Source organism: Sorex fumeus, unplaced genomic scaffold, assembly GCF_029834395.1.
Source record: "Sorex fumeus unplaced genomic scaffold, SorFum_2.1 ptg000072l, whole genome shotgun sequence".
Classification (NCBI taxonomy): domain Eukaryota; kingdom Metazoa; phylum Chordata; class Mammalia; order Eulipotyphla; family Soricidae; genus Sorex; species Sorex fumeus.
In genome coordinates this window covers 36,256,966-36,272,993 of record NW_026606129.1, presented here as the reverse complement: position 1 = coordinate 36,272,993, position 16,028 = coordinate 36,256,966, and the positions used below count along the sequence as shown (strand labels likewise).

Sequence of the window (16,028 nt, the reverse complement as noted above, 5' to 3'; positions counted from 1 at the left end):
TCTAAAAGCTATCAAGAACTCCACAAGGTAAGAACTATATCTATTCCTATTATACTGATGGGGAAATTATTAACCAGAGTCTTAAGCAACTTTAAGGTCATACAAATAATAAATGGGGAGAGCTAAAATGCCAATCCCAAATCTGACTCCAAAAGTAATATAAACAGTAACAATGAGGACAATTATATATAAGGACAGCTCAGCTCACTAACAGATACAAAGATTCTAAAATTGAAATATTTCCATTGTTATACACATCATAAAATTTACTCTCCAGAGTAAAATTGTTTAATCAACAAAAAGTCATTTGTTGAGTTGTGTGAGTGAACAGTAAAATATGTGAATACCCGTAACATACAAGTGAAACTGTGCAGGAAAGCAAGATTGTAAAAATCTGTTAAATAACAAACTGAAAATTGATGGCATACGGTATATCTGTGAACTGATAATATTGTTAGTCTTAAAACTAGTAATCAAATAATCAGATGGAAGGAAGAAAACCTCACAGACTTTTCTGAGTGGACTCATAGTGAAATAAAGAGATAAAAAGAAACATCTACCTCTTTTGCAGACCACAACACCCAAAAGGAGAGAGAGAACACAGGGGATTGCCCTGCCACAGAGACGGGGGGATGGGGGGATGGGGGTGGGAGGGATATTATCCATGGTGGTGGAAAATGGGCACTGGTGGAGGGATGGGTATCTGATCATTGTATAATTGAAACCAAAGCACAAAAAATTGTAAATCTACAACTTTAAAAAAAAATAAAATAAAATAAAGGGGGAAAAAAAAAAAAAAAAAAAAAGAAACATCTAATTTCAGGTTCCAATTCTTAATGGTTCCAAAGAAGAAGCTGGGATTTCACTATTGTGATCAGTAGTAGAATCCAGTAGAAAATTTAAGAGTGGTGATAGATAACAGGGAAAAAAGACCTTGGCTGCAAACAAAAGGAATATCATAACCTCAAATGAATTCACATCTACTGATGAAGACTGAAAAATGAACAAGAACAGAACCATCTGCATTGTCAGAAAGAAGTCTGTAATAGGAAGTGAAAAAGTGAGCCAAGATTAGGCCAAAAGGATGAAGATATTTAACTGAGACGAAGTCATCAGAACACTTCAGCCCCTCGAGGCGGGGACTTTAATGCTCTCACTCACTCAGCTGTAGAATTAACTGATGATGAAGTTGAATGCTCTTGTAACCTGGTCTAACCCTTCAAGGTTTGTTTATAAAGGGTAGTTAGGAAAGGAGAGAATTACTATGACTGAGAATAGAAAGAGTAAACTGGCAGACATAATTTAAAGGCTACCAAAAATTAAAATGACATAGTTGGCAAGAGTTAATTTTGAATCTCATGAGTCATAGAAGACCTGTAATGGCAGCACTTTAAACTTTAAATCCCCCTTACACATTCCAAAATAAGAATAGAATTGGGTGCACAAACCTATCAAGAACCATGTTAAAAACATTTGCTATCAAATACAACTCTTTCCGAAAAATGATTTATGCGTCTTGAGGAATAATTTAAAAACTATAATTAGTGATGACTACATCCACGACTCTTAAGAGCATCCTAAGAGATGATCATTTCTAAGACAGGAGTTTGAAAATCATATTGCTACAGGAAATCGTATTTTGTTTTGGTCAACTGATAAAAATTCTTTCTTGACTAAGCAATATGATGGAAATGCTAAATCTGCCAGAAAGGTTAAAGTATTAAATGAACTTGGAGTCACAAGCAGCAGCAGTATTCTTCAGAAGGGTGTTGTTTAATTTCTCTGTGTATAGAATGACTAATATGGGGCTCCTGAAGCTACTTGCGATTCCCCAGAGTATGAATGACATGTTCATAGTAGTTTGTTGCCAGTGCTAGAAAAATGTTCAGACTAAGAATAAAACATTGTGCAACAGTCAGGGACCCCGTCCACTTTGCAGTCTGTGGATGGCATCCTTTAAAGTCATAGAGTGAGAGCTTGTCACACTGGTCAGTCACTTGCTCTACCAACTTCCTTTACTTGATACAAAGACTTTGTGGGTTTATATATTATAAAGTCCTTCCTTGGTTATCTCTTTATAAACCATAAGTTTTCAACCTTTTTGTTTTTGTTTTTGGGCCACACTGGCAGTGTTCAGAGCTTGCTCCTGGTGGGCTTAGGGGACCATATGGGGTGCCAGGGATTGGACTTGGGTCGGCCACATCCAAAGTAAATGCTCTATCCTATCTATATTCAAAGCAGATGCCCTATGCTACCCAAAGCAAATGCCCTACTATCACTCCAGCACTGGCTTTTCCACCTTATACATCTGAAGACCGGCACCAGTCTGTGTACCAGAGATTTAAAGACGTTGGTCTAAAATACCAAGGAACATCATCTTATGCAAATAAGTATTTTATGTACTATTGAATATTTAATGTTCAGTGTAATATAGAATTATTTATTTAAATTTATTAATAATAGTAAGCACTTAATGTTGAAATAAAAATTAAACTGCTATGCATTTTCATGTGATCCTGTCATGAGTCAAATTTTTTCAAATTTATAGAGTAAAATGAACTCACGACATTAGTGCCAAACATCACATGATAACCAATGAAACACCCTTGGAAGCCCCTGAAACATAAACACAGCAAAGAAACTAAATCCAGGCTCCATTTCTGACCCATAAAAAAGAGAATATGACAGACTGAGGCAGCCTAGTCTGTTGCATTTGTAGAGTGACTGTGGTGAATTTCAATAGATAAACAAAACAAGTTCAGATTTATTCCCCTGATGATAAAATGAGATTTTGGACTGCCAGAGAATGGAGTCATTTGGTCAATGTCTTATTGTACGTCATAGTTCTCAAAATATTTCCATAAAATGTTAAATGAGCTCTATGGTCAATAAGTTTGAATTGCCACAACTGCCCATCGAGTAGCATCACCATGAATATTAGCTTGAGAAGTTACACAGTAAAGAAATTGGTTTTTATTAACCCAGTGATTTCCATACTTAATTGATAACAAAATATATTTCATGGAACACCAGAGAGATGAGAAAGATTTTGGGAAATCCATTTAAGTATTAGCATGTTTATATAAATTATTAGTAAATAATTAAAATATTTGATGATTGAAAAGCACTAAACAAAACCACAGTGCCTTAAGTTCAACAAATGTTGGTTCACAGCTTTATTTGGTAAAGTAAGAAGCATAATAAAAGATATGCTTTATAGAATTCACTGTCACTTAGCACATAATTCTAATGATATGGATTAAAAACAGTGATATTTGAGCTGATATTTGGGACTGCAGTTAGATTAATTTTGATATTTGTCTGTGAGTTATGGCTAGGGGACAAATTCAGGGTCTCATGCATAAGACATGTGCTCTACCACTGAGTTGCATCCCTGAATACACATATAAATGTTAGGTTCTCTGAAGAACTTATGTTTTCATTTCATGATCTGCTTAATTTTAATTTTTATTTTATTTTAAACCTGACTTATTAAAAAAACATCTAAACGTTTATGACTTCAGGAGCTCACAACCTTAACAATAACCTCTCTTCATTGTTACTGATGACATTGAGATTATCTACTGATACCAAAACATTGGCACCTACTGAAGATTATTACAATACTTACCACATTACAAAAAGAATCCAGACCAATGCTATGTACATACTTAGTACATTCTGGATTAGACCAAGTAAAATTTAACAACAAGCTGAACAGCATTCTATAAAACAAAAACAAAAAGTCAGTTAGGCTAATTCTGTTTGTCTGTCTATGCTCTGGACTCATAGCGAGAAAGAAGATAGACTTGGAACTTGATGACTGAATCCGAATGATCTTCAGCTTATCTACACTTACCTTAAGAGAAGCTCTTTTGGTAACTTTTTGTTAATAAGGCCTTCATCATTATTTGAGAAAACCTGAAATGGTAAAAGAGAAACTGTTAAGTATTTTTCAGTTAAAGGTACATATATTTTAGAATAAAACAACCCCACTATTCTTTAGTGATGCAAATAATTTCATGAAACCACCAGACTCCAATATGATGAATGTTAATAAAAATAGCAACATACATTACTTAAATATTGTTTAGGAGGTTCTAGTCAAGGTTATTAGGCAAATAAATAAATAAATAAAGGTGTTCTGAGTGTAAAGAGGGAAGAAAAAGAGCCTTAATTTGCAAATAATGTGAACTTATGTAGAGAGAATTCTAATGAACCCATAGAAAAATTTATTGGAACTAATAAAGTAGGTCAGGAAGGCTGCAGGACAATATAAAAATTACATTTATAATGGGCTGGAGCGATAGCACAGCAGGTAGGGTGTTTGCCTTGCACGCAGCCAACATGGCCAACCTGAGTTCGATTCCTCCGCCCCTCTCTGAGAGCCCGGCAAGCTACCGAGAGTATCTCGCCTGCATGGCAAAGCCTGGCAAGCTACCTGTGACGTATTTGATATAACAAATAACAATTTGTAACAATTGTCACAATGGAGATGTTACTGGGCCCACTTGAGCAAATCGATGAACAACCAGAGGACAGTGACAGTGACATTTATAATAAGATAAATGTTAATCCTACGTATTGGCAATGAAGACTGAGAATAAAATTAAGAAAGCAATCTCATTTACAGCAACATTAAAAAGTAAAATAATGGGGGTAGAGCAATAGTACCATGTAAGGTGCTTGCCTTGCACGTGGCCAACCCAGGTTCTTTCCCCAGCACCCAATTTGGTCCCCCAACCATCGCCAGAAGTAAATTCTGATTTTAGAGCCAGAATAACCCCTGATCATTGCCAGGAAAGAAAGGAATTAAGAATGAGAGAGAGAAATAGAGAGAGAGAGAAAGGCAGGCAGGCAGGAAGGCAGGAAAAGAGAGAGGAAGGGAGGGAGAGAGGGAGGGAGAGAGGAAGGGAGGGAGGGAGGGAGAGAGAGAGAAACATTTAGGAATAAATTTGAATATATTGAAAACTTACATAAAACACTGTTGAAAGAAGAATTATACACCTGCACAAAGATAGACTATGTTTATGAACTGAAGATTGGATAGTGTAAAATTAGCTATATTTCCCCAAATAGATCCATATACTTAATAAAATTGTTACAAAAATCAATACCATTTGCCCTTATTCAAAAAACAGAAAAACTGATCCTAAAGTTCATATGAAAATGCAAAAGATCTAGAATAGTCCAAATAACACAGAAAGGAAGTATAAAGTTGGAGGACTCAAATACCCTAACTTTAAAACTTACAACAACTGAATATTGTTGTACTAACATAAAAAGAAGACACATAAATGAATTGAATAGACTTGAAAATTAAAAAATAAACTCTTGGAGTTTGGGTGATAGTCCAGTGGGTAGGTTGCTTGCCTTGCATGTGGCAGATCCCAGTTAGATCCCTGACGCCCCATATGGTCTCCCAAGCCTCGCAAGGAATGGTCCCTGAGCACAGAGCCAATAGGAAGCCCTCAGCACTGCTGGGTGTAACCCTAAAACAAAAAAGATATAAATTCTTACATTTCTAGGCAGCTGAGTTTTTTTATTTGTTGTGGGTGCCATATCTCGAAGGGCTTGGAGGTGGAGAGGGGCCTCGGTGAAACCCAGGGCCTCCACATGCTCTACCACTTGAGCAACATCCCTGGCCCAGCAATTGTTTGGTGGGGAGCAGGGAGTTGAGGCTGATTCATTGCTGTTGTTTTTGAATATTTTGTTTTAGTCAGTGCCAGGAACCAAACACAGAGCTCATAAGTAAGTACTCTATATTACTAAGTATTGCTGAGCTACATTCCCCAGCACTAAAATAATCCAGTGGAAAAGAACAGGTTCTATCTTTTTGTTCAACAAATTGTGCTAGGTCAAGCAAAAACAAAGTCAGATTCTTTCTCATACCAAAGTCCTCAATAAATATAAGATCTGAAATGATATATACCCTTCCTAGCCCTCCAAAGGGCTGCTGACAGCTCAATGAGCTGAACTCATGCTCTGCATACTGAAGACTCAGCTTTGATGATCAGCACCACAAGGTCCTCAAAGCACTACTGGATGTAACATCTGAGCACAGAGCTGGGAGTAGCCCCTGAGTACTGCTGGTTATTACCAAACCCCTCCTCCAGACCATCCCCCCAAAACACAACTATACCCTTTAAAAAATACAAGCATCATCTTGGTGGTGCTGGATAACAACAATTTATTAGATATTACCCCAAAAGTACAAGCAACCTAAGAAACAACAAACTGGTCTTCAACAAAATTAAAAATCTTTGTGTTACAAAGAGCATCACCAACAAAGTCAAAAGAAAATCCACACAATAAGAGATGTTAGCTGAAAATCACACATCTGGGAAGAGAATGTACCTGAATATGTAAAGAATTCTCACAATTTAACAGGAAAAATGACAAAACAGCTTAAACATGGGCAAAGGATTTAAACAGACATTTTTGCATTAAGATATAAGCAAATGGTCAATAAGCTATAAAAACAACTTCAATAGCTTTAGTCATTAGAGAAGAGCAAATCAGAACCATAATGAGATATTTGCAAGCCTCAAGGATGGCTAAAGTCAAATACAAAAATAATAACAAGTAATGATGCGAGTATAAAAACATTGTAATGCTCATACACTGCTGGTGGGAATATAAAATGGTGTAATCATTTTGGAAAACAGCTTGGCAGCTACTCAATGGTTAAATATAGTTACCATATGCACCAACAATTTCAATCATGAGAAATTAAAACAGCTGATCATATAAAAATTAGTCTATCGTTATTCGAAAGAGCCAAAAAAAAAGTGAAAACAATTCAAAAGTCCATCAACTTGGGCAGAAGCAATAGTACAGCAGTTTGGGCATTTGCTTTGCAGGCAGCTGACCCGGGTTTGATCCCCTGCATCCCATATGGTCCCCTGAGAACCGCCAGGAATAATTCCTGAGTGCAGAGCCAGGAGTAACCCCTGTGCATCACTAGGTGTGAATGCTCCCACTAAAACAAATAAGTAAACAGGTAAAATTTTTTTTAAAGTCCATCAACTGATTATTGCACAAACAAAACATAGAATGGCCATGCAATGGAAAATTACTCAGCAAAAAAAATGTTTATGTGTTTTACAATAGGAGTGAGCCTTGAAACACAAAGAACATGCCATGCAGACTGGTGCAGTGACCACTTCTGACCAGCCACTTGCACCAGCTGGACACTCTGTGGCTAAAACCCCCCAGGAGAACAAACTCTCACTCAAGTGACAAGGCAACAAGCGAATCAAAGTTGGGGTGATTTTCAATAGGAGAGAGAGAACAAAAGGGAATGCCCTGCCACAGAGTCAGGGTGGAATGGGGGGTATGGAGGGGGGTGGGAGGAATACTGGGATCCGTGGTGGTGGGAAATGGGCACTGTGGAGGGATGGGTATTTGATCATTGTATAATTGAAACCCAAGCACAAAAATTTGTAAGTCTACAACTGTACCTCATGGTGTCTCACTAATAAAAATTAAAAAAAAAAAGTTGGGATGATTTTTGACCCCGCATCAGTCTGTCTCATCTGAGGCAACCTGGAGAGGGGCGAGTGAGTTCCCCTCCTGAATCCAATTGAGCCCTGTCAGCCAAAAACCTCCAGAATTCAAAGGCTGCCAAGCTCAAGGCTGCTCTCCAAGACTCGGACAGCCTCATTCATGAGTGAATCTGCTGAAAAACCAGGTACGTGGAACTTGTGACTGAAATCTCCAGGACTTTCCCCCATCTCCCTTTGTTTCCAGTAGCCTGGCAGTCACATCCAGGAACTACCTCTGGAGCCATCTAAGCTCATTAATAGCCTCGATCCGGAGACTCAACAAAGGTCCCGGAAGAGTGCAACATAGAATGATACGCCACAGAAATGCCTCTGAACACCAAAGTCACCATCCAGTTTTTTTAAAAAATTAACCTCAGCTGTATAATCATATTTAGAATTTTAGAATTCCTGGAGTGCAGGGCCACAGATATGGCTGTGAAAACATTTTATATGTTGCTAATCTCTTATCCAAGGGCTTACTGGCTCCAGGGTGAGATACAGCAATCTTCACACACTTTCCTATAAGAAAACTTTTTTGGATCAGTTTAAGCGGATTATTCATAACAAGCAATACAAAATATAAATTCTTTAGGTCCTGCTCTGGGGTCAGGGTTTGGGGTTTGGGGTGGAAACATTTGAAATACGATAGTGGGTAGGTGTAATGGTGGTGTGATTGGTGTTGGAATATTAAATGTAACAAGTGATTGTGAACAACTTTTAAAAAATTTTTTTAAAAATTTAAGTTGGGCCCATTTCTCTTTACCTCTCCACAAGAGTCTTCCGCCTCTTCTTATGCTCCTATTTGTGTCTTTTTGCGTGAAATAGCTTATTATTTTCTGGATTTTAATTCATTTAGTTTTCTTGCTCTCCTCAACTCTCTGGTATGCATCTGGAGATCTATGACTTCTCTAGCTTCTCCAGCTTTTTTGTTGGAATAAAAATATGATTCATGTTTTGCAATCTGGAACATCCTAATAGGAAGTGGAAGTTTTTTATTTATTTTATATTATTACTGGAGTTATGGTAGTGGTTGACAACACCTGGTAGTCCTTGGGATCATTCCTGGTGGTGCTTGGGATTTCTTGAAGTTCTAGGAATTGAACCTGGCTCTCCTGCATGCAAAGCATATATTTCAGTCCTTTGAGTTATCACCCTGCCCTTGTTTTAACTTTTAATTAAGATGTTATTGGCTTACTATGGGAGGGAGGGAGGGAAGGAAGGAAGGAAGGAAGGAAGGAAGGAAGGAAGGAAGGAAGGAAGGCAGGCAGGAAGGAAGGAAGGAAGGGAAGGAAGGAGAGAAGGAAGCTCACCAAACCAAATATTTTGTGTCTGGGGGTGTGGCTCATGGGTAAAGCACTTGCCTTGCATGTATGAATTCCTGGGTTCAATTCCTAGAACCACCCAAAAGAAAAAATATTACCATAAACTTATATCAACTCTATGTCTAGAGTTCTGTGCATTTCAAAATAGGTAATAAGTGTTATCTGACTTTGAGCAAGGCATTCAACCTCTCAGTATTTCTAAATTTTTAATGATAGGAGTTACTGGGCAACTCACACTCCTCCTGACCGAATGCCTAAGAGTCAATGAAGTGTTTTTAAAATTTATGCCATCACACTGTTTCTGAAAGTATAACTGTAACCTTAGACTCATAAGTTCAGAGATGTCAAATAAGGATCATAAGATTTTTCAAGTTCAAACCAACTTAAGTTTTCTTCACACCTACCCTGAAGAGCAAGTTTTCTAGTTTTTGTTTGGTCTTGAGGTCACACAGCAGTGCTCAGGGATTATTCCTGGATTTGAACTCAGAAGTTACTCCTGGTTGTGCTCCCGAGACCATATGTGGTGCTAGGAATCGAACCTGGGTCAAGCTGTGTGCAAAGGATATGCCCTACTCACTGTACTATCATTCTGGCCCCAAGTTCCCTAGTTTCTAATCTCATTCAATGACCATTCATTCTTTTTTCTCAGGCTCAAATCACTGAGACTGTCCTCTTTTTCACTTTCCAATTGCATAACCCTCTGGATTCCTGCAACAACGATGCCCAATCTGGGCTCCTCTATTCTGTCCATTCTCTCCCCACTCCTACCACACATGTGTTTTCCACATAGAAGACAGAATGATCCTTTTAATGAAGTCTAAATCATCTTGTGCCATTTATCTTTCTAAACCTTCCTTGTCACTTCTCCTTCCCTCAAAGGAAAAGTTAAATTACTTTAAGTGGCTTAAAGTGTCACATAGCTAACCTCCATGACTTCTCTCCTCTTCCCTCCTACTATGCTCTCTGCTCTATTCCACTCCCAGCCACAGTTTTCCTTGCTGCCCCTACAGCACACCAGGCATGTCTTGCCTGGGAACCTCACCCTTAAGTTCTCCAGACAGTCTCATTACGCATTCTGTTCAAATGTCACTTAACAGAGAAGCCTTCCCTACCTTCTCTACATAAAGCAATTCGTAGCTCTCCTCATCCACTCTCCCACCCTGCCCTTAAACTTCCTTCCTCTCCTACTCTTTTCTTTTTACCAAAGCACACTGTTTGTCCCTTTACCTATCTTCTCATCACTGTAATATAATTTCCATGAGACCAGAGACTTGTTTCATTTCCCAGTACAGTGATTGGCACATGATAAATAATAGCTGGACACACTAACGCAGAAACCCACAGTGCAGAAAGTTTAATGGGAGAGACAAAGAGAACTCATTAGGCTTTCACTGGGTTTTCACTGTGATTCTGATTCCACGACAGCTTTCTCAATGCCTTCCCTGCTCTGCTTCCTTCCACCCTTCAGTTCTACCTCATTTTTTTCAGAGCCATCCTAGAGCTGGCCATGCCAGTGAAAAAGGAGAATTCTGCACAGGGTAGATGTGGGACATAAAATGAGGCAGGGAAGGCAAGAGTGAGGATGTGGTTCAATCTAGGCTGTCCATGTCTGAGTTTTGCTTGTCTACACAGGGGAAAAGAAAAAGGGAAAAATCCCAGAGAACATCATTATGCACCCAAGTCGTCTGTCACAAAATAAAAGCAGCCAGATGATTCAGCTGAGCACCAAGACTCTAAATTTTGAGGCAGCACTCTTCTTTGCTTGGACAGGGGCTGTGATGCCATGATGAAGATGCCAGACTATAGAGACAGACTGGTTGAGTTCAAATCCTGGGTCTACCACTCACCAACTAGGGGACTTCGGTGAAATTGGCTTATCAATCTGGAGCTGTGAAACAGGTAGAATGTCAATCTTGCAAGGTAATTAGGATTACCTAAATGAAATAAATGTGATCAGTCTCAAACCCAGAAGTTTCATGAAATTGTTACAATTACCAAAAATTATGTCCTATCTCCACCCCAGTGCAGACAAAAGAAAATAAACCTCTTATCATGACATACTAATATAGATCTCATGATATATAATTACATAATCTCCCTTAACTATATTCTGTGATAGCAGAGATCAAGACCATCTGTAAACCTTGGATATATTTTATTGTAAAGCTTGTCCCTCCACTGTATGCTTCCTAACATCTAAAGAATATGGGGATGGAGCGATAGCACCGTAGATAGGGTGTTTGCACTGCATGCGGCCGACTCGTTTGATTCCCAGCATCCCATATGGTCCCCCGAGCATTGCCAGGAGTAATTCCTGAGTGTATGAGCCAGGAGTAACTCCTGTGTATTGCCAGGTGTGACCCCCCCCCAAAAAAAGAAATACTCACCAGACAAATAAGCAAAACAAAGTGCTAAAAGAGGGGGAAAGTGCAAGTGAATGAACTGAAATGAAGAAATTGTTAATTTTAAAAAAAGTGAGTAGGATGCTTGCTATGCACATGGTTGACCTGTGTTGAATCCCTGGCACCCCATTATGGTCCCCCATAAGTGATTCCTGAGTGCGGAGTCAGGAGTAAACCCTGAGCACTGGCGGGTGCGGCCACACAAAACAAATAACAAATAAAGGTTCCTACAAGTGACAACATCAACCAGTAACAAAAGCTTGATGATAGGTGTCCCAATGTATATTTTGATCCATGAGAATGAGTGTAAACAATTGTTTGATGTCCCTTCATAAAAATTATATAACATAAAACCAAATGTAAAAATTTACTGTTAGGAAATATATAGGAAAATTACATTTTAATAAAACAATCTTTCCATACACTGGTGGAAAGATGGGTGTTGGAATATTGTATGACTAAAATCCAATCATGAACAGCTTTGAGCTTTGTAATGGTCTATCTCACAGTGATTCAATAAAAATGTTTAAAAAAGATCATTTCATCCCCAAGTCTAAATGGTTTTATCTTAAACACTGGTCACTGTGATCCACAAAAATACAGATGCCAATTTCTGAATACAAACCAAAGGGTAGGATAAACTTTTATTGCTAGTACTGCTCTGAGTATGGCCCTTAGTCTAAACATCGGTCGCCAGTAATTGCTCTTCATCTCATCTTTGAATAATGGGGGAAACAAAAGGAAGGAGAAGGCTGGGCAGGCATGCCTTGAGCACAGCATCTGGAACAGCACCAGGGACAGCAAAATTCAACTATTTGCAAAGGACCCAAAATATCAAAGTCCAAAGAAGAAAATGAATTTCCCTACATAAGTGTCACATACATGATGCAGCATAATTGAGTTATTATAAAGCAGGTTCTGACACAAGCTACCTGGTTTTTGATTTGGCTTGATTCACCTCGCTACGCCTCAATTTCCTTGTCTCTAAAATGAAAAACTTCTCTCTCCCTCGTAGGGTAGCTGTGATGCTTAGAAAATACAGTGTTTATAAAATGTGCTTAGAAAAATGTTTCAAACATAGAAAGTGTACAGTCTAAATGTCAACTGTCAAGATAATAGAGGAAAGAGTAAGGAGTACTTCAAATGAAGAAATTGTTACTGAATATGAAAAATCAAGTATATCAATTGACAGCATTGTCTTCACATTTGGATATAAAGTTAGAATTAGTGCAATCAGTGAATTACTAGTATGTAATTTAGAATAACAGAATTTGGGAGATTATATGGCAGCTACTTTAAGCTCCCTCCTACACCAACTTGTCCCCACTTCCCTTGAAACACAGCCATCAGCTCACTGTTCAACCACCTTCCAGGAGTCAAACACTAAATCCTTGAGCCAGAGAGGCAGCACAAGGATGAACTTGTCTTATTATTATTATTATTTTAATGAATCACCATGAGTTATAGTTACAAGGCTTCCATGATTGGCTTTCAGTCATACAATGATCCAACACCCATCCCTCTACCAGTGTACATTTCCCACCACCAATGTCCCCAGTATCCCTCATGCCACACCCACCCCACCCCATCCCATCCCCTGCCTCTATGGCAGACAATTTCCTTCTTACTTTCTCTCTACTTTTGGGCATTATGGTTTGCAATATGGATACTGAGAGGCCAAGGATGAACTTTTTTTTTCTTTTTGGTCAAACACCGCGTTTCACAGGGGTTACGCCTGGCTCATGAACCCAGGGATTACTTCTGGCAGTGCTCAGGGGACCATATGGGATGCTGGGACTCAAACCTTGGTTGGCCGCGTGCAAGTCAAACGCCCTACCCGCTGTGCTATCGCTCCAGCCCCGATTAACTTGTCTTATGCACACAGTTGACTCTGGTTGGATGCTTAAGAGACTTTCTAGGAGGAATGGTTTCCAGTGTGGCCCCCAACCTTCGCACTCTCCCCCCCCCCCACACATACATTTAAAAATACTCATAAGATACACAAGAAATATTTTCAAGTTTAGTGAAAACAACCACTAGTAGAAAAGTAAAGTGCTTTTATTCTAGAGTAAGTAGACATCTAAAATTTACAATAGCGACCAAGGTCTAGTACAGTCAGGCCCGGCAGGGGCGATTGATTAAAGGCAAAGAAAAAAGGGCAACGGAAGTTCTGAGTGATGTAAAGGCTGAAATTCCGAGAACTTTTCATTTTTCCCTCCTTGCTGTAAGTAGAAGGGCTTTTCTCAAGCTGACATGAAAGGAACCTTCCGTATCTGACACTCTCTCGCCCACCCCGTAACTTTGGCTGTTGAAAACCACTTAGAATCCACAAGCAACATCCACGCCTTGCTCTCTCCAGGCCACAGACCCGACCTCTCCTCTGCTCTTCCCAGGGTAAGTAAGAGCGAGATGCGCGTCCCCGCCTACTCCAAGACCCCGTCTTTCCTAGGGCGCAGAGGGGCGGGTCCCCCAGGGTGGGGCTTGAGGGGAGGTGCCCACTCCCCACCCAGCACCCTCCGCTCCCCAACACTTCCACTAAACACCCCCCTCCATCCCCGCAGACAGGACGCGATCAGCACCCAGCCGCTGGGTGGGGGTGAGAGGGTGACGCCGACGCCGACCTCCTTTTCCCAGCTCGCACCCCGGGGCCCCTCGTCGGCATCTGCACCAGGTGGTCCCCGGAGCCGGCGTCCAGCATCCCTTAGGCTCGGAGACTTCCCGAATCCCCGAGCCGCGGCCCGCGCTGCCCGGTCCCCTTCCCAGGCCCGGCTTGCAGGCAGCAGCAGCGGCGGCGGCGGCGGCGGGGGTCGGGGCGAGGGGGTCGCACGGAACCGGGGGTCGCGCCCGGAGACAGCGCCCCCAGGGCGCGCCCGGGCTCCCGGCCCGCACCTCCCTCGGGGGAACGCTGGCGTTTGGGACTCGGATGAAACCACACCCTGGCGGGGACCACACGCCGACCCCCCGGGCTGCGAGCAAGCCCCTCGGCAGCACAGAACGCCGCGTCGCTGGAGGCCCCAGGGTCCTCCCCGCAGGCCGCGGCTCGGCCTCTCCGCGACCCCCAACGCCACCCGCAGGGCGGCCACGGCGGGGAAGAGCCGGGAAGGGCGGGGCGGGGCGGCCGGGCCGGTGGCGATGGGGTGCAGGGGGGGAACCCCCCAAGACTCACCATGGCCGAAGAGCGGCGAGCGCGCCCACAGCCCCGAGTCACAAGGCGCTGGCAACGCCCGTTGTCCTGGTGACGCCAGCTGGGCGCCCCGCCCCATCCCCAAGGTGGGCTCGGAGACGGCCATTGGCGGTCGGAGAGCACGTGACGGGCAGGGGCGGTGCCCTTTCACCATCTCCCTCCGCCCCCACCTCGGATCTTGGGCGGGGCCTCTTCGCCTCGCCTACTTTGCATGTGGACCCCCACCTCCCCACCCATCACCCTGATCCCCTTGACGTCCCCCACCTGACTAATAAAACTCATCCTGGGAGAGAGCTTGATGAATTTCCCCACACACACCTTTTTAATAAAAAAAAAAAAAAAAGACAGATGGCCCAGGTAAATGCATGGCTGCCGAGGTATTTTAAACTAAAGAGAACAAGAACGAGAAAGAATAAAGCTCAGCATCTAAGGTAACCATCGGTCATATTCTAGTCAGCTTTCAAGCTTCGAATGAAATATGTATAACTGGTTCTATGCTTTGGAAATCAATGCGTATAAATGGAAGAAAGCCATGCACGTTCAATAATCTACTTTTGTCAATTAAATATGATCTATGCATGCCAATTCATGAAGTCGCGTTGTATGTGAACTCTAATGGGTTAAAGCAATTGGAATTTGTTGGGTGTTTTTAAATATGGTTTAAGGATATTTCAGATGCTCCTCAGACCTAGCCCATTAACTCTATGAAGAGAAAGCATATTCAGCAGCCAATCTGACATTTCCTTTGAAAGTCTAACCAGTCATCATAAATTTATTATGGTCCACAAAGACTTTTGATATAAATTTATTACTCTATAATCTGACTTTCTGATCTCTGCAACTGTTCCTACTGTTGGTTGGTTCCAACTTTTGGTTGCTCTGGACAAAACCAGAACATCCTCCTTGATTTCTCTTCCTTCCTCAAGCCTCATGTCCAAAAAAGCCTCATCTCGATAGGTATTCGATCATCGTATAACTGAAACCCAAGCACAAAAATTTGTAAATCTACAACTGTACCTCATGGTGTTTCACTAATAAAAATCTAAAAAAAAAAAAAAGCTTCATCTCTTCTTTCCTCAAGCTTCTTCTGTCCTCACGTTTCATTAACAAAAACTTACTGCTATATTTCAATAAATCCTGGATCTATTCATTTCTCACCATCTCCACCTCACTTCCATCACCATATTCTTGCTTAAGTCCTTATGCCACCCATTTTCCCTCTCACAATGCCCTCTTCCTCCAATAGCAGGACTTCAGCAGCTTTCATGTTATGTAGGAGGGAAAAACCCATGTTCTCAAGGTTTCCATGATGAGGATCTTGCCTACTATACTAACCCTCATATTCTTATCTTCCCTTACTCAGTTCACATGAGTCACACTTTATTTCCTGAGGTTCCTCAAGCATGTCTTATTATTCTAGTTTCAGTAGCAACTGCTTCCTTTCATTTGGAACATTCTTCCCCCAGAACTTCACACAGCTACTTGCTTCACTTAGTATAGGACAGTTGTATCCTCAAATGTCATCTTTTTTAGAAGATGACTAATGAAAAAATATTTCATCCAGATACTTTCT

At 41.1% G+C, this 16,028-nt stretch overlaps 1 protein-coding gene across 1 annotated transcript in view; it reads right to left on the bottom strand.

Annotated features, from left to right (window-relative positions):
* FBXL2 (F-box and leucine rich repeat protein 2) overlaps positions 1–14,537 on the bottom strand; it is a 62,560-nt gene extending 48,023 nt beyond the window's left edge. Inside the window, exons 1-2 of the mRNA XM_056128937.1 lie at positions 14,438–14,537; positions 3,860–3,921 (exon numbers count right to left, since the gene is read on the bottom strand). Of these exons, the coding sequence (XP_055984912.1) occupies positions 3,860–3,921; positions 14,438–14,440 (65 nt within the window). The 5' untranslated portion in view covers positions 14,441–14,537. The remainder of the gene's footprint in view (positions 1–3,859; positions 3,922–14,437) is intronic.
* Positions 14,538–16,028: the final 1,491 nt, after the last annotated feature.